This window comes from Tauraco erythrolophus, chromosome 11 (genome assembly GCF_009769465.1).
Source record: "Tauraco erythrolophus isolate bTauEry1 chromosome 11, bTauEry1.pri, whole genome shotgun sequence".
Classification (NCBI taxonomy): domain Eukaryota; kingdom Metazoa; phylum Chordata; class Aves; order Musophagiformes; family Musophagidae; genus Tauraco; species Tauraco erythrolophus.
Window position 1 is genome coordinate 28,401,603 of NC_141475.1, and position 19,567 is coordinate 28,421,169.

At 45.1% G+C, this 19,567-nt stretch overlaps 1 protein-coding gene across 2 annotated transcripts in view; it reads left to right on the top strand.

The window, feature by feature from the left end:
- Positions 1-19,567, top strand: part of VEPH1 (ventricular zone expressed PH domain containing 1) — a 79,943-nt gene that overhangs the window by 17,790 nt on the left and 42,586 nt on the right. For both annotated transcript variants that reach the window (XM_086618450.1, XM_086618451.1), the window contains exons 4-6: positions 3,889-4,055; positions 5,617-5,826; positions 13,977-14,197. In XM_086618450.1, the coding sequence (XP_086474576.1) occupies positions 3,889-4,055; positions 5,617-5,826; positions 13,977-14,197 (598 nt within the window). The remainder of the gene's footprint in view (positions 1-3,888; positions 4,056-5,616; positions 5,827-13,976; positions 14,198-19,567) is intronic.

The window sequence follows — 19,567 nt, forward strand, 5'->3', positions numbered from 1 at the left end:
CGTTACTGCTAGTATCTTGTTTCAGGAGCGTGCAGATTAGCAGCTGCATGATTAGAGTTGTTTCTGTTAACTTCAAAAAAACCAAAAGAAGGCACTCTTGGATTAGTCATTAGTGCTAAGTATTATTGTTATTGGTGTTAAACTTTTGAATTCTGGAAAGCTTATCAGTTCAATGGACTGTTAATTATTTCAGAGATGCATTGCTTAGGCGAGATTAGGGGTATTATGGTACAAATTATATATTGGCTATGAAATATTCAGAGAATAGCAAAAAAAAAAAACCCATGAAATTGTATCTAACTTGCAGTCTGTGTTCCCTTTCCCTTTGAGTCTCTGGTTTAGCCCCTTATCATCATACACATGAGTATGAAAAGAGGGCCCTGTGCTTCCCTTCTTGCTCGTTCTGCCTCTGACACCCAGGCCATAAGCAGGAGGTGCAGCAGCATGAGGAGCAGAGATGATGTGCGTGGCCTCAGCCATTGCCCTCTCCTGCAGCAGAGCCCAGGAGGCACTCTGCAGGTGTCACCTTTTGCTGAGGAGGCAGGTAGGACCAGTGCTGCCTGCTCCCCAGCCCTGCCAGGCTCGCTCCGCACAGCCCAGGGCAGCCCACTGCTCCGGGCACTGCAGAAGGGTGCTGGGAGCCTGGTGCTGCTGCACCAGATGCATCCGAGCACCCAGCCTTGCTTGTGAAAACCTGAGCTAGCTGCACGTTGGGCTGCTGGCCACGGTGCCGTGCCATTCCTACGGTGCCGTGCCATTCCTACGGTGCCGTGCCATTCCTACGGTGCCGTGCCATTCCTACGTGCCACGCTGTCATGCTGTTTCACCTTATGTGTATATGGAGTTTCTGCTGCTGTGGAGCTTCCAGCTGCTCTCCTGCAAGCACAGATAATAAATAGTAATGTTGAAGCAATATATGAGAAACCTCAAAAGTTTGGTAAAGTGGAGGTGAATGTTTTCGGGGAGGTATGTGCCTAACTGGAGTTATTCTGGGGAAAATGGGTTGGGCAGAGCAGAGACCGAGCACAAGGCACCCTTTGCAGTTCGGGTGTGCAGGGAGCACGGCCAAGGTGTGCCCAGGGCACAAGCCTGGGGCAACTGGGGTGGACTGGCCCCATCCCAGCACGCAGTTGGGGCTGCTCCTGCCCTACATGCCTCCTCCCTGCCTGACTTGCAGCCAGCGCTGCAAAGCCATGGAGTGTCCCCAAGGGTACGTGAGTTTCTGCCTGAATTGCGTAATTCCCAGTGTGTGGTCTGCTTGGTAAGTCTGAGAAAATCGAATCTGGAAAGTATCGGGGGTAAGGGTGGTAGGGGAAGGAAGAGGGAAAGAAGATAATTAAGGAGTTGAGTATGATGTTTTTCCACCCTCAGACAACAAACGTACTTTTCAGGCTTTTAGTTTAGACTGAGCCAGATGAAGCAAAATGGAAAAAAAGTGAATTACTTGGGAGCGGGCACAATGTGGCCTCTGACTGCCCGGGCTCTGAAAATCAAAAGGTGGGCTGCGTGTGTGTGCATCCCTCAGCGAGTGAAAAGGTGTGGCAAGCAAACGGCAAGAGGTACTCAGGGCTAACTCAAAACGTGAAAATACAAGAAAATAATGAATGGATTGTGCTTCGTGACCTTTCTTAAGTCATAGGAAGAACAGACACAAACTGTGGTGTCTGCTTGGGTTGTTTACAAGTTTGTATACACAGGTTGTTCAATTAAAAGCAATTCCTTGTCAGTGAGGTCATTTAAATATCGCTTCAAAGTGATGGGGTTGCTTCTAAATTGCCTTTGCTTTCCATTTATCTTAGTGAATGTAAACCCAGCAACATTTGCTGCAGGAAACTGCCCAAATTTGCATTTGTACGAAGTATTTTTGTTCAGAGAAGCTTGGTGGCTGCAATCCATCGTGTTGTCATGTCAAATTGCATCACTCCTCTCATACACCCCATAGTTAAAATGCTTGTTTTCTCAGGTTGAATAATTAGTCTTACTTTCCAGATACCTTCCCGTCCGTGACATCCCAGCTTAGGCAATAGCATGACTCAGGTTAGTCGCTGGCGTTCCTTGTTTAAAGTTGCTGGGTTTTGTTCATCTCTGCTGAATTCCTTCCCTCTATGCTTTTACAGCTGAGATGAATTTTGCCAGGAACATGGGAATTTCATCTTTTGCAATTGTTACCACTGCTGCAATTCGACTGGAGCTTCAGGGCTCTGTTCCATATGGACAGAAAACATCCACTGAATGCATGCAAGTGCAAAGCAAGGACTTATTTCTGTAAACACTAGATTATCCAGAGAAGAAAATAATTTTTAGTGTATTTGGTTACAGAATTGTTCAATTTTAAACTCAGATGTGAGTCTAGAAAAGTTCAAGTAAATGCATCCTCTTACCATTTCAGTTCTAACTTTGGATGAGCTGGTGCTTTGCTCATGGTACGTTAGTGACACTCGTAAAAAAAAAAAAAAAAAAAGTGACACTTTTTTTACAGACTCACTTGTAACATCAGGAATAGATTTGTGCAAAGCATGTGGCTAGAAAATGGCCAGAACTGAACAGCTTGCTAACGTGTTTGGGCTAATTCTTCAGCAAATACCTTTTCTTTGCAACTGGCCTTTGGGCTTTATTGTATGTAGAACAGACGACAAATTCGCCGTGCCCGTGGGAGTAGGGGTGGGCTCTGAACCCTGCCTTTAGCACCACGGTGGTTGTCCCCAGGGCTCTGAGCTGCCTCGGGGAGAAGGCAAGGATTCTCCAAGCAGAAGGAACGCTTCAGGACGGGATGCGGCGGCGCGGAGGCACTCCTCCGGAGCGTGAGGAGCCCTTAGGGACCATTGCATGCCGTTTGCCTAAAAGCTGTCTGAACCTGCAATGAATTATGTGTTAGTTTCTTGGCTCAGAGGTGATGCTGCCAGACCTAACAGTGTCTTGGGGTGCGTTTTCTGTATCTGGCAAGAGAACCGCGTGGTCTGGTCTGACCTGTTCGTCCTTTTTCTCCCGTCCGTGAAGTGACCTGCTTATCTTCCCAAATTGTAAGGCTTAGATTTAAATGGGGGGGGAAAAAGAAAAGCAGCAGGCCAGAGAGCTAGTTCCTATTGGAAACCAAATCCAAAGAGACCTCAAGGACTTCCAAGGGTTTACAAAAGGAGCCATACTGCATTGTAATAGGCAGATGTTTTCCATATGTTGTTCAAGTGAAACTTAAATATATTGAGGCAGGCATGTACAGCAACGTGAAGTTATATATTTGGTATGAGCCTGGGCTTCAAATTGAATTATGCACAGACATCTTAAGAAAATGTGTGAGAGAGAGTTTGCCTATCTTTGTCTGTCTGCAGTTGAATCTCTCCGGCTCCTTTCTGTTCCTGGAAATGGCATCCTTAACTATTTATGTTCCAGTTTACTGTCATGCATATTCAGTTCTCTTAATAACCAACTATTCTTTCCATATGCTGCTTATTTAATTTGAAAGTCTGAATCTCAACAAAGGAGAAATATAGCTTTTATGTGCTTTCCAGCCTTCTTTTTTTTTGGTTAATTTAAATCACACTTAGTTTGGTCTGGGACTCGACAGAGTATCGTCCAAATCTGAAAGCTCATTAAGCAGCCTTCTCATGATGATGTACTTGAGAATGAAAATTATAATTAATAAGATTATTATTTTTTTTCACCTATGTTGTTACACCTGCAATGATTCGTTCTGTTTCTGGCTAGGTTATTTATTGGGTTTCTTGGCCCAGTATGTATTTTTTTATAGCGCGTTTCGTGCCTCCCTGGTTTTATACTGATGATTCTTAAAAACTGTTGTCTCCAGAGTTGTGCTGATTTTCTAGGGCTCTCTCCAGCTCTAGGGTATTGATCAACAGTGAGTCACTGGCCTCTCATCTGCTCTGCCCTCAGGGAACTCGATGCTGCTGCGTGTCCTGCCCGCTCTGTACGAGAAGCAACCGCAGCCGATAAACCTGCGCCTGCGGGAGCTGGTGGCACTGATGGCTCAGCTGGATCAAGCCGAACAACACCACCTCCTCAGGCTCTTCCAGATCGTGGCTAGGAAAAGAGAAGTGGGGGTAAAACCGTGTTTGGAAGATCTTACTCCTAAATGCTGCACCTCCTTTTGGAGGAGGTGATGTGTTTCAGATGACTTGGCACGATCTGTCCGCTAGCGGCTCTCCTAACAGTGAGGAGTCCCATAACATGCATGACAGTGCTTTCCTATACTAATTCCCCGTGAATTCTTTAATTCTATTCCAAATTCTCCATCTAATCATAAAGAGAACATAACAATAACTCTGCTGAACCAAGACATTTGTGTTAAGCCAGAATTGTTCTCAACTTTTTTGGCTTTTGCTCTATCAGCTGAGTATGAATTCCCATAACTATGTTTCTGGTAGAATATACGAAGTGTATTAAATTACATATCAAGGAAAACTGAAATGAGTTAGGAATTGATTAGGAGCGAGCTGGAGATTAATTAAGGCAAAACATATCATGCCTTGAAAATTGCACATCATTGACAGCATCCAGCGCGTTAGAACAAGGCACAAAACTACCTGCTCTGTGAAATGATGAAATTGGTAAAATCTTTGGAAAAGAAGAATCAATAGCAGGTAGTATCTTCCCCCAGGTAGCCTAGGAATCTTTATCATAACACACAGTGCTAGATGAACTAGAGCTGGTTTTGGAAGCAAGGGGCTTGTTGGCTGGAGGGGGCTGGGGTGCACCGCTGGCTGTCGCGGGGCTCCGCGCTGGGACCCCACACGTCTGAGGTTGCTCGATATTATCAATATTGCTATTACTGTAATTTTTAATACTAACAGTTTATTCAGCCACCCACCTGCAGTATTTTGCCAGAGCAATAGATACCAACTTGCTAAAACTGATGATGCTCAAAATCGTAACAGGAGAAAGGGTCACTTTATGCCCCATTTCTGTGTTGAAATGTATTTTAACACAGATGCAACAATTTCATTAAATCAGAGGTGTATTAGTGTGCCTGTGTGTTTATATGACAAATGATCATTCAGTAGATAGCTGTACACACTGTGTCCTGTTTGTAAGAGGATTTTAAAGACTACACCCTCAACCTTTTGCAAATTGTGTTGTTACAAAAAATGACAACTTGCCTACAGCGTTGTTTTTTTTTTTTGTACAACAAGGATTGTCTCTTATTTTTTCCCTCTGTTCCAGCTATAACCTTGCACGTTATTTAGTTTCTGGTGGAAACCAAAAATTTCTACTAGTACTTCAATTTACTGTATCATTGGGGAAGGCTAAATCCTATGTTGTTTTAATAAAAAAAGTACAGGACTGGCCCAGAGCAAGGGAATATATTTAGTGAGGGTTTTATTTTTGTGTGTGTGTCTTTTTTACAATTGGGCATTTCCTTACTTACATATGCATAACTGCAATATTTCAAGGCTACAGCTTACTCTTATTCCATATGTTAAGCTGAACTTCAATTGACCTCAGCAAGAGCTCTGTGCAAAGGTCAGCAAGGGTGGAAAACGACTTTACTAAGTCAAAGTCTAGTGTTTTATTTTTATCACTCCAATGTACAGTGCCTCTTTTGGCTGTATGTGTTCACAATTAAAAAAATAAGTTCACAATTTGCTTCTGATTTTTGAATAGGTGCTGAAAGAGTGTATTCCGTTTCTGTTTGGACACTTGGGAGACCCTAGCCATAGTGACCTTATTCTGAACATACTTCTAGAAGTATCCAGCTATGAACCAACAGCCTTAGCCACTTTTCTTCCACTGCTGAAGGAAATTGGTGAGAGTTTTCCAAGTCTGATCGGGCAAACAGCAAAGATCTTTGGAGCTGTTGGACACATCGACGAGGTAAGTTTAAAAACAACAGGAGTTGGTTGGTTGGTTTGGAGGTTGGATTGTTTGGGATTTTTTTTCTAAACCTTGTATAAAGTAATAGATCTAAGTATTCCTTTCTTCATGACTAACCAGACTGCCTTACCAGAACATATTTCTGGTGGTAAGACCATGACTGTAACACCAGTATGGCCAGGAGAGCAAGTACCACGGAAATCAGATGTGGTATTTCAGTCACCGAGACTGCCCCTGGACCTTCTAACCAAGGAACGGTCGCCTAGTAAAGGGTCTCTGCAGAAGGGGGGTCTAGGTTAGCAGGAAAGAAAGAAACTTTCTGAAAGAGATTAAAGAGCATGAAAAAGATAAATATTTAAATTATCATAGCTATAAAGATAAATATATGGACTTATTTATAACTGTATATCTGGCCTGTGCACATGTGTTCTGTCTATATGAATTGTCTTTTTATAGAATGGTTAAAATTTCTGTTTGAAAATAGCACAGAATTGTCGTTATTCCGGGGGCTTAGCTAAATTAAATTGCCTTTCCTTTCACTTATAGGCACATGGCAGAGGAAAGGAAAAAAAATATTTTGCACCCTCTCTGTATGATATCATATTTTAGATGCATATAGCCTTCAGGAATGTTGTAATCATGCAGTGAAATATGAACTTCCTTGTGTAGTGGGATCCAGATATTTTGGCTTTGTAGCCATAGCTAATTGGATACTTCTGACAAATGTCTTTATAATGAAAATGCTCAGTGGTGATGCTGGGCTCAAGCCTCATCACAGGGACATCTTCACAGTTCACTTGCTTTGGGATCTGACCCAATGGAAATATTATGCCTAAAAAAGATTTACACTGACAAACTCCTAAAAAAATTATGGGAGTTTCATGGCAGCATAATGAATTTGCACTGAAGTTTTTGTTTTAGTCCCAGCTGCGCAGTCTGGATGCAGGAGCGGTGTTCACTTCATCCAGGTGCCATCAACACAATGTGTGTACAGAAACCATCGGGCAGCTCTGAGGTCCCAGAGGCCTCTGCCCTCCCCAAAATACCAGCTCCAAGGAGCAGCTCAAAGATCCCTGCATCCCCAGCAGCGAGGGATGCTGCTCATGGGGATCAGATGTTAGCCTCGTCCTGCTGGGACTGGGAAATGCCGTAGAGCCCAACCAGACCCATCTTGCCTGCTGCTATCCCCTGCTCCTAAAAATACAGCCTGGAGGAGATTACCACCATGAGCTTGTAAACTACCTGATTGCTCAAGACCTCGTATGTCCTGAGGGCACCAAACTGATTAGACTTATTTATCATAGAATCATAGAATGGTTAGGGCTGGAAGGGACCTTCAAAGGTCATCTAGTCCAACCCCCCTGCAAGGAACAGGGATATCTCCAACTAGATCAGGTTGCTCAGGGCCTCGTCCAACCTGGCCTTGAATGTCTCCAGGGATGGAGCATCCACCACCTCTCTGGGCAACCTGTTCCAGTGTTCTACCACTCTCATGGTAAAACACATGATGATTTTTAAGGAGACTTTATTTTTGTTCCTGGGTATAAGTTTACGTGTCTTTCACCACTGCTAACAGACGTTTTCCTTCCACCTCAAATCATGGTTCTGTAAAGGCAAAAATAACGTTCTGCTGAGTTCAGAGAGTTTCTGGTAAATAATTCAGATTTCTGTGGCTGTGACAAAACTCAGTTGTATGGCAGCGAATGAATGGCATGTAATAAATCTAACCATTTGCTGAAGTGTGGCACTGATGCCTGCCATGCAGTAACCTGGATGATTTATTTCAGTGAAGAGCTGAATCCCACAGTTTCTGTGTCCTTTCAGGACACGGTTTTTCCTTGAGGGAAAACTTGCACTAAGTCTATTGGAGTTTGCCTGCATAAAGGCTGGAGGTTTCACGATAGGTTTTACCTTTCTGAATCGGACCTATTGGTTGTCCTTCCTTTGACTCCGCTGGAGGGAGGAGGGTTGAAAAGTGGCATCGTTCTGCTGTGCAGGGGAAAAATCCTCCACGTAGTCATCTTCTGCCTTTAAGATGACAGTTCTTCTCTTTGCTTGTTTAGACACAGATAACGATGCACTCTGATGAATGACAGTGGTCATTGGAGAATCTCCAGAGAAGAGAGTTTCTTTTGGCCTCCAACCAAAGTTGGTCCCTTAAATCTCGAACGTGGGTGGTGTTGGGGGTTAGGCTCTGCGTGCCGTACGGCAGCTGGCAACCGTTGGGCAACGACTCTGCCTGATGACAAAGGTCTGGCAGTGCAGCTCGAAGCGTGTCACCTACCCCAGTGTAGGCACGTCGGGCAAACCCATCACAAGGCATCAGGGTGCGTTGTGCCCTGTTATGTAAAACAAGACGTGAGAAATGCAGGGAAGTTAAAGGGGAATTTCTCCTTGGCACACCCATTTTAATGATCAGAATTTTCTTGGTAATACTCTTGGATGAGACAGTTGCACTAATTTAAAGGGATATTGTGGAGCAGGGGAGCCTGGTGTCAGGCAGGGAGAAGCTGCGCGGGTCAGGAGCAGAGGGGCAGAGCAAGTTTGTTGTTCTCTCCTTGTTTATTTACATTCCCCCAGCAAATTTACCTTTATAAGAACTGCAGCTGACCACATTTATTTCTGCATTTAGTACTTAAAAGTCAACGTCATCTAGAAGTTTTGCAGCTTATGACTAGCTAATCTTCAAATGGGCACAGCTGGCATCAGAATTTAAGGATCTAATTCAGATTCTGTATTTTAGCATGTTGAACCAGCTCTTCTCGTGTGAGTGTCTCTGAAGCCCCTTTTCTGCTGTGTTCTGCTACTTAAAAGACACTGAATTTATTTTGCCTTTGTTGTTGTTATTGTTTTATGCCAGTACTGAGAATAAGCAAGGAACCAAGTGGACACGTTGTATTTCATGTATTGTTGGAAATCATAGACTACAGTTTTCTCCATGTATTTTTTTAATCTATTGGTTTGTGCAGATGCATGTAGCTACACAGGCAGCCTGGGCAAGGCTGCATTGAATAATTTCCCATCTTTTGTAAGTGTTGAGTAACTGGCATTATGTCCAGCCGGCTGCGTTCCAGCCCACTCTGCCGCCACGAGCGCTGCGTGTTTGCAGGGATGGCACACTTTTTTTTGTTTGTAGTTGGCTCTGGTTTAGTGACATCCAGGAGACCTTGCCCTGGATACTCAAAAACATCAATAAAAGCAACACTCAAAAGCTGGCAGAGGTGAACTCTCCAAAGCGAGATGAATGGCTCTTCTCTCGTTTTGCTTTCTAAAAAGATAGTGAATGAATAATTCTGAATTATGGAAGATCTGCCCTGATTGAAATGTCTAAGTAGTTACCAGTGCCCCAGTGACTTGATTTGGTTTCTGCAGTCACCTCTGAGCTGTATCAGTCCATGAGGCTCCTGACATCCGTGCCAGGCTTGCACAACGCTGTCACCTGGACACAGGTTACACATCCTGTGAAACCTCACCACTGGATCTTCTCCAGAGGTTGTCCCCGCTCTGTCCTGTCTCCTTTGTGCTGGGCAGAGGAGCCGGGCTGGCAGAAAGAGGCTCTCAACACTGTGCCTTCAGCCAGGGAAAACATCTTGGTGGGAAAATGAAGGCAAGCTTTCTAGGTGAGGAGAGGTCCAAGCACAATATAGAGGAGCTTTGGGGCAGCCTGAGGAGCAGGTAGGTCTCAGCACTGTCTGCAGTGCCCCAGCCCTGCCCAGGAGCAGTCTGGCAGTGGCCTCTGCCACAAGACTTGGTGCCTTCTGCCTTTCCTCGATGGGGAGCACTACGTCTGTGTCACTAGTGCCCTGGGAGGGTTTGGATGTGCTTCTGGCAGGGCCACGCTGCCAGTTTGGTTACTCCTTTTGGCATAAATGGTGCAGAAAGAGCCTTAAAACGTGCTTGGGTGATGGCTGGGCATTGCAGCTGGAGCCAAGGCGAGTCGCAATTTGGGGTGAAAACTTATGCTAGAGTTGCTGGGGGGGCTTAAATGTTCTCGTTTTCTCCTTGTGGAATGCTTTTGTTTCATGGGGCTTTTGTCTCTTTTGTGATGTGGGATGCGGTCTGCTGGTCCACGTCTCCTGGGCCATTTCACATAGTAAGTTCCCTCTTCCTTCGCAGACGTTGTAACCGATGGTCTTTCTCTCTCCTTCTACTTGTGAGTTTTGTCTCTACTCCAAGGATTTTATATTTTATTTCAAGGAATTAGAGTGCTTTGTGGCCCACAGTTTTGTGGGTGTACGAGGAGCTGCTTTGGTGGGACATTCATTGGTCCACAATTGCCTAGGGTTGCATCACCAGACGTGGTGACCAAAGGGTCCTGGTGTTTAGTAACACAGTGGATCTCTCACAGTCCTCCTTTTCCCTTGTCAAGGATTTGTTTGCTTTACTCCTGCAGTTCCTTGTGCAGATTGTACCCCCACCCTATTGTGAACCAAGAGATGAGTCGTGTCTCTGGATGTTCCTGTGCAGACCAGGCTTCTCAAAAGGAAAAAAAAAAATGCCATGGATTTCCCTGATGTATGGGGCATCGCTTACTGCGACGCAGACAGTCAGCCTGCCATAAAATAAACAGAAGCACATCTGGCATTGTAAGAGCTGGACAGATCTTGAAGGCTTCATATATAATGATGAGTGGACCCACAAGAAAGAATTAAAATAATACTCTGATCTAAGCGTAACTGTTAAGTTACAAGCATTACTGCAGCCAGTGAATTTGTTTAGGTCAGGTCCAAGTAGGAATGTGCAAGCGGCGAAACGGTCCCTGCAGACACACACACTGCTGATGGTCTCGTCTCGCAGCCCACCGTGGCAATGCCTTCCTGAAAAGCCCTGTTGTCACCTCTCCCCCCTTCCTTTTCCTGTAACGGAGCCGTGTTACAGATATGCTGCTAGTTCTTGCTTATAGACGTGAATCAGCATCAGCGTCCCCTTCCCCGCCAAGCAAAACAAGTGGGAAGTGAAAGGACAACGGTACTGTTGGAATTTTATTTATTGATATTTTATTTCACTGGGAGGAAAAGAGGTGGCGAGGACTGAGGCTATAGATTCATGCTATAGATTGCAGATACATGCAGAAAATCCTTTCCTCTGACTTCTAGAAGCAACCTCTTGTGCTTTCACTGAGCGGCTCGCTCCACCTTGGCAGTTCAGACCGACCCCTGGAGAGATGAGAGGTTTGGCTGAAGAGAGATCCCTTTATTTCAAAGGTTGCCCCCTTGTTTAGACACACCACCGCTGTTGATGTCAGTGGCAGTCTCATGGGTGAAGTTGAAATCAGAACTTGTCCCTTAACCGTAAATTTGTGCGAAGCAAAACACCATCTTGGAGCATGGGTCAACTGAACGTTTTAATTTTTTTTTTTTTCCCAATAACTGTATGTTTTGAACCAACTAGAAACCAGAGTTACTTCTGAAAGCCTTATGATCTCTTTTTGTACTCTCCTGAGCCTGATTTTAAGATAAAGCAAAATACTTTGCCACACCTCATTGCTTGTATTTTAGATCTTCACCTACTGGCAGATGTAATGCCATAAAATTCAAGGGATGCTTATGAAAAAAACACACGAACACATAAAATACGCATTGTTAAAGTAACAATGGGTAGTGTACATCCAAACAGGCTTTCTGAAAATTTTTGGATAAAAATTGCGGCAGGGATAATGACTGCTTTCATGTTGAGCTATTTTGCTGTAATTTTGTTTGGTGTAACAGTTACATATTATATTACTCAGTAGAGTTTATTGTTCTTTTACCTCACTCCAGGCGAGTAGCAGCACTTCAGCATGGCTGGAGACACTCCAGCTGGATCAAAGTGACATGAAAACGGTCAAAACTTCTCTTCCAGTTACGTCTGCTGCGCAGTTTGTTTAGGAAACAAAAATGTGTTTTAAATGTTAATTGAGCCTGTGTTTATCTCTTGGAGGGAGGATCATCTTCCAAATAAACTAGTGAAAATGTACCAAAAAGTCAACCTCTTTCAAGCCATTGAGAAAAAAGCTCATTCTGTCACCCCAGCCCAGCCGAGGACGTAGCTGTAGTTTTTTTCCCCGTGTGGCTGAAGGGAAGCAATTTGTCTGACGGGCTTTTCTCATTTATCTCTGTCATGGCACGGCGTAGCAGATCCTCTTTTGTTTGAAATAAGTTGACTTTTTCTTCAAAAAGTGTCATGCTTGTGATGCTCGGCCACGTTCTGCCAAAGTCCCCCGTGTGTTTTTTTTTTATGGCTCGGCTGTATTTGGAATCAAACTTTCAGCAATTTTTTCCCTCCTGTTATGAGATCCCAGAAGAGAGGAGGTAATAATGCGATTGCCCCGCAGTGTTTGGAGTGTGTGTATGGCACACGACTGCCCCTCCTTTTCTGCTAACCCTTGGGAAGAGGAGAATTTCTTATTTTTTGCCTTCGTTGCATTTCAGCACAGGCTCTAAAAGCAAAATATCTCCCAATTTCTGTAACAATCACTGAGCGGAGCCGTACCCGCTCACCCCAGTGGAGGATCTGATATGAGCTCCTCTGTTAATTGCCACTTTCTCTGCTGCTTTTCCCACTTAGATATTTTTAGGACTGTGGAACCTAATACGTTTAACACAATTATAACAAAACAGAGGAACCTTAATGCGTTTCTTCACCTTTGGGGTTTCTGTTTTGTATGTGAATTTGTACACGTACACGCAGAAACAGTTGGAGCTGGAATTGCGTGCCCTTGCCAAGCGGAGATGATAAACTATCTTTGCCAGAAAACATTTGCATGTTTAATGTTATGATCCGAAAAAGCCCCCTTTAATCCTAATTTGTGGGGGATGCGATCTCACTGGTAGATTGGCGAGATCGCATCCCCCTGAACAATCGGCTAGCAAAACTTTGGCTACAGAGGGCATCTCAAACTTCAGTGTGTTGGCAGTGATCGATACAGCTGCCAGGCGGCGCCTTATCGCGTGTGATGGGGTCTGAAACCGAAATCTCATTTTAGGCTTCTCTTTGTTGCGGCGTTACTCGGAGTCTAATCTGCGTGTTGCTCCTAAATGAATTGATATGAAAGGGGAGAACCCCTGTGATTTACGAGGTACTTTAACCTCTCACCATTAGCAAGAAGAGGTGCTGATAGTGCCCCCCGCTCCCACCCGCTGCACCTCGCTCCTCTGCCGACGCTGTGCTGGAGGAGCCCCGCTCAGTCTGGGTAGCACTGGTGACGACAGGCTCTTCAGTGATTCTGCTAAATATAGCAAATCAGCAACACCCAACGGGTCCAGAGGGGATGTCGTGACTGGGAAACATCTTCTGGTCTGAAAAATAGATCTTCACTCCTGGCGAAGTGTTTGTAACAGCTAATGGCATACACAGAATTCACTGCAATTGCCTGGTGACCCTCGGTTGTTTGCAGTTGTGGAGTGGAGAGTAACACGGACAAAGCCAAAATCTGGACGTTAGACCATTAATACAGTGAGGCTGTAACAAAGATGCAAAACTGCTCGGTCATGGGTCGTGCAGTGCCACAAACCAGTGCAGACCTGAGCCGCAGGGTCTGCAGAGCTGAGGTCTGCTGGCAGCTTATCACACGTTTGTGTCCATCCTAACGCCTCTGCGGGCTCCGTGTGCAACAGGTCGCGTATGGACACAAGGAGAAAGATCTTGGGGGAGAAGACCCTGTGAACTGGAACAGTGTGCACAAATGCTTGACCTCTTGCAAGAGAGTTTGCCTGCCACAAACAGCACAGAATAAAGCAAAAAAAGGGCACAGAAACAGTATAGGGAGGTGAAGTAGTATGGCCAGGCTGGTAAGGCTCGTCAAAGGTGAAGCAGGAGCTGGGTCTGCTGCTGGTGTGCTGATCACTGAGCCAGGCTGATTCACCACCTTGGAGCAAAGCAGGGCCCTTCAGAGAGGCTTTAGGCACTCTTGACTGTAGGTTTGAGGAGGAGACAAGGTGTACTGAAGTTACACTGTGTTAGGTAATACCAAGAGGAAGAAACGTAACACCAACAGTACACAAAAATAAACTCTGCATTTGATGCAGTTGCCTTTTTGTTTGTTTTTGTGGGGTAGCCACTATTCCCCAAAGACAATGTTTTAATCAGCAGCATGCTCACACATCTGCCTTGCACAAGCAAACAACAAATGTATTTGTTTAAAATTGTTCTTATCTCCTCGTGTTATCTAGGAGCAAGCCAGAATATGCCTGATGTATTTGGTGAACCAGCTGGCCAACATGGAGCACTCATTTCACCACATTCTTTTGCTGGAAATTAAGAATCTCACTGACACCTTCTTGAGCATTTTGGGTACCCAGAGCAGAGATATCTACCGCATGAGCAACAGTTTCACTGCCATAGCCAAGCTCCTTGTCCGACAGCTCGAGAACGACAATGCATCAGGAGCCAGGTAAAGCTAGTTTTTGCATAATAAAGCCACAACCATCCCCATGAGCATGTGAAACGGTGTAAATTTATATTAAATATATTCAAGTCGTGATGAATGAACAATCAGCCAAAAGTAAGACGTACCACAGTTCCCATAAGTTGCTACATTGCCATTTTCGTATTGATCTTGGTATCCCTCCTGTATCACTCCAGTATATACTCACTCAACCATTGGATTGTGTTATTATAGGGTCAGGTAAGCATACAAAATAGTTTACAGACACCTGATAGGCAGCATCCCTGCTTGTAGAAGTAACTTGAGGTATGCATTTCAAATGCAAGCGTAAGGATGATTGACACTAAAGCAGAAATCTGTAATTAAAGGGTGGCAGTAAGAGCTGTGTGGGCGCTGCGGGCACCAGCTTGGCAGAATGACCTCTGAACATCATACAAGAAATTGCATCATTTGGCACTGAAGAATAAAGAAGCTGTTCAAGTTTTAAGACTTTAAGAAGAAAGCCATGTCTCAGATAAGTTAAAAATAAATCAGTGAAGTCATGCTACGCAATTATCACTGAATTTATTCTAAAGATAACCACTGGAGCTGATGAGAACGATGTCTGGCGTAGCTCCCTGATAAATGTTTGCCAAAAACGTCTGGAAAAAAACTCTCAAACTTGTATAAAAAGATGTTCTGCTCACTCACCTTCTTTTAAATGCGTATCCTAAGGTTAAAGCATTGGGAGCATTGCTGCATTTGTCACAGTAAGAATATAAGTGTTATTTAAATATATGGTGGTAGTCACTTTTAATTAGGGAGAGACTTATAATTAGCATTGTGTATACTGAAATAGGTCAAGAGGGCACAAAGAAATAGTAATTCTGTGATAAAATTTAACACAGATGTCCGAAAACTCATAACCATGAAGGATAGCCCTGGAGACAGGCTTGGGGAGTTGGAGCCAAAACATTGAGGTCATTTGAGAAACAATTAATTGGTATCCTGGCGAGAGTTAAAAATGAAAAAGGAAAGGAACCCCGATATGTTCACTTATTTTACAGCAAGGCTGTAAGAAACATCCAAACTTCAGCTGGTGGCAGAAACCTCTCAGCACTTACTTGGTTTTTGGAAAGTCTCTTTGAAGATAGTGAAAAAGCCCAGGTGGGGACAGCAGAGTGAGCACAAAATGACACACATTTTCCAAACTAGGCAAGTTCAACTGTGAAGAAGAGTGTGCCAGATGTCACTTAGTGAAGGGGACCAGAAGAACGTCGTGTGTTCTGGGAACTGCAGTGAAGCAGGACAGGAATTGAGGCTTCGGTAACAGAGCATAATAATTATTTGTGCAGCTCATTGTGGTTGCTTGATTTATGGTAGAAAAATTACTTTAGAAAAGAAAAATTACTAGAAAAATTACTTTATTTGCTAAAATGTTGTCATGTTCCTATTCCTTATCTTGTGCACCTAACGTTTATCACTAGAGTTGGTAAAAAAACAAGAAAAGGTTTCATTATATCATCGTTGCTGTGTTCCTCTCAAAAATTCCCCCTTTGTTGAGGACCTTGCTGTGCTGGGGAGTAGGAGCTGCTTCATCTGCGTGACTGTGGTTACAGATGCAAAATGCTGTTTGGGTGGAGAGTCTGGGGGAGGAGAGGGAGGAAACGATAACTTTTTTCAGTGAATTTTTCAGAAAACATCCTTATTTTCCTTCAGGAAAAATACTGGTTGTACTGAGCTCGGAGTTTATCCTGGTGTAAGGAAGGGCAGAGTTTGGCCTTATGTCTGCAGTGGAAGGAACGTAACAAATAGCGTGGAGGAATGCCTGTTTTATCAATTCTTAACATTTCTGTGGATAAATTGCTGCTTTTATGAGACAGGACAGTCCCTGTGATGCAGCCGCACTCACCACGAGGCAGGTGTGAGCGTTGCCAGAAGTGATGGGAAGGAAAACCTGTTCCAGAAAAACCTGTTCCTGATGCTCCTCTGGGTAAAGAGCAGTGTCCTGGGACACATCTGCTGCAGCGGGGTCTGCCTTGCACACAGTGGCAGGACCCTTTCAGATAAAACTTCTGAAATTATTTCTTATTCTCCATCTGTGGGTTGATATTTTTTTTTTATTTTTTTTTAATTTAAAATTTTACTCACCACCACCACCATCCTCTGTGACCCTGGTTGCTCGCAGCTGCCGTCGTCTTGTTATCTCAACGTGGCTGTGAGAGATCACAGCAAAACACTGATTTTTCACAATTATGCTTTTTAGGTATTTGGATTTACATTTCAGGCTTGTATCAGCTAAATTGGACGAGAACAAGTATGGTGCAGCAATTAAGGCTAAAATGAGAATTCTTTGCTGATTTAAGCAGAGTTTGTTCTGACTTGTGCTGGCGTAAGTGGGACCAGTGCAGCCCTCAATGTGGAAATACCCTCCGAGCTCCAGAGCTGCTGCAGTGATTTTTTTAAAGAGCAGCAACCCAGAGTATTTGTGCTGTGAAAGGAAAACAGGATTTTAAAATGTGTGGCTGGATTATAACCATTCCTTCCAGAATCATGTGTTTACATAAGAAGAAACTGATTTCTTTAGAGGGATGGCTGGCTTGGAGTTGTTTGACACAGGGAATTTTACATGCAGTTAGTGGAGAGTGTAATTAAAACCATGCGATGCTCTGTTGCCCCTCACTATCACAAAATTGCGAGTTATTCAGTCTCAGAGGTGCCTTTTAAGAACACATACAGAGTTTTAAGGGATTGATCCAACCTAGAAGTATAGCATGGTCAATTAAAAGAAAGCAAGGAAAGAAAGAAAGAAAGAAAATTTAATGATGATTCCAAGCCCTTGTTCTGGGTAAAAACTGAGCATGGCAGACCACTAGTGTAGTGGCTGGGTAAAATTCTCTTTTCTTCTTAAAGGAGAAGATAGGTCTAGCACGTGACATAGAGTCATAGAATGGTTTGGGTTGGAAAGAACCTTAAAGATCATCTAGTTCCAACCCCCCTGCCATGGGCAGGGACACCTTCCACTACACCAGGTTGCCCAAAGCCCCATCCAACGTGGCCTTGAACACTTCCAGGGATGGGGCAGCCACAGCTTCTCTGGGCAAACTGTTCCAGTGTCTCACCACCCTCAGAGGGAAGAATTTCTTCCTTAGATCTAATGGAAATCTCCCCTCTTTCAACGTAAAGCCATTGAGCATCTTTGAGCATTCCTTTACCATTCGTTTGTCTTCCATTTTCTACAGTATTTGCCCTTCTTTAAATCAACATTTGTAGCAGTGAAGAGAGCTGTAATAGCATCTAAAACTTTCCCATGCTGATAGGGGACTATGATATGAATGACAGAGGGAATGGCCTCAAGTTATGCCAGGGGAAATTTAGGTCAGATATCAGGAAGAATTTCTTTCCAGAGAGGGCTGTGAAGTATTGGAACAGGCTGCCCAGGGAGGTGGTGGAGTCCCCATCCCTGGAAGAGTTTAAAAACCGTGTGGATTTGGTGTTGAGCAACATGGTTTAGGGCCCCCGACAGTGCAGGGTGAATGGTTGGACTCGATGATCTTGAAGGTCTCTTCCAACCAGACGATTCTATGATTCTATGATATGATTTAATTCAGTGTGGGCATGAAGCATTTCCTCCCTTGCTGCTCCATGTCCTGCCTGACCCTGGGAACAGTGTTCCTGCAGGCAGGCCAGGCAGCACGTGCCCCCTAGCTCTGTTGGCATCACCTATTAACATGTTCTGACCTCCCCCATCAGCACCCAGGAGCGCGGAGGCTGCGCACGATGTGCCAGAGGATTCAGCCTCCAGCTCCCTGCGGCACATCGGCCTTGAATGTGACCTGGCTGGTGATGTTTCCCTGATCAGTGGCTAGCAATATTTGGAAGCTCTTGAGCTTCCCAACCGTGAGCCAGAGGTTTTGGGAAGAGCCATCAGTACCCACCACTTGCCTTCGAGAGGTGGTGGATGCTCCATCCCTGGAGACGTTCAAGGCCCGGTTGGACGAGGCCCTGAGCAACCTGATCTAGTTGGAGATATCCCTGTTCCTTGCAGGGGGGTTGGACTAGATGACCTTTGAAGGTCCCTTCCAGCCCTAACCATTCTATGATTCTATGATTCTTCAAACCTGCGCATCCGTTATGTTTAAGAAGGTGATTATGTCTGTCCATTGATGAACCAAAGGGACCCACGCTTGATCCATGCACACAGAGTTGAAGCCCTGGCAGCAATCCCACCTTGACTGTATTTTTAGCAATTTCTCTCTGTGTATGCTTTTTTCTCCGTTTAAGCACCTGACTGCAGCCTTCCAGTGCTTAAAGGGGCTACAGGAAAGCTGGAGAGGGGCTTTTTACAAGGTTATATAGCGATAAGACAAGGGGTAATGGATTTAAACTGAAAGAGGGGAGATTTAGATTAGAGATAAGGAAGAAATTCTTCCCTCTGAGGGTGGTGAGGTACTGGCACAGGTTGCCCAGAGAAGCTGTGGCTGCCCCATCCCTGGAAGTGTTCAAGGCCAGGTTGGATGAGGCTTTGGGCAACCTGGTGTAGTGGAGGGTGTCCCTGCCCATGGCAGGGGGGTTGGAACTAGATGATCTTTGAGGTCCCTTCCAACCCAAACCATTCCATGATTCTATGACTGGTGATGTTGATAACGGTGCTGGTGGTCTGGTGAAATGCTCTTCAAATTAACGTATCACTCTTGACTCGCTGACCTGTATATTTAGGCATCTTTCCCCAGAGAATTTCGAAGCAGTGGAACGGTGAGCGCTGTCTTCGCACGCCGGGTCCTTACGATTTCTCCGTAGGTCTGTGCATCCTTTTCCTCTCGCAAACAGCCTGGGCTTTGGCGTAAGCCGATCCTGCTCCAGCAACCTCAGCAATGTACCGAGCGCCTCTTGCCAAGATCTCAAACAATAGTTGATTTTGCTGTTGCTGGAAGGGGGGGGCCGGCAGCGAGCCCTGCCAGGCGTCCCGCTGGGCGCGGGGCGGAGGCTCCGTTGAACGTTTCGCTTGGGGTACGCGCTTTCGGCGGCGCGGGAATCGCAAAGCGGGCACCTCCTTGGGGGCATGCCAGGGGCTGAGCTCCCTGCCTGCCTCCGGCAGTGCTCCCAGGCGCTCCGAGATCCCCGGTTCCCGCGGGGCCAAAGCCGAGGTGGTGGCTTGAGGAGCACCCGGCAGCGCGGAGCCCCGAGCGCGGCGGCACGCACGGCAAGTAGGGTTCGTTGACGTGATTCTTTAGCAGATTTTTTTATTTCCTTCACCAAGCCATCCGAGGTCAACGGGAGAGCGCTGGCCGAAAAGGTGCTGTTATAAAAGGCTGGTTTTGTTTCCAACCACCATCAAGGCGTGCTGGTTTGGGGCTGTCATTCATAAACCCCATCAGTCCATCAATCCCCTCTCCG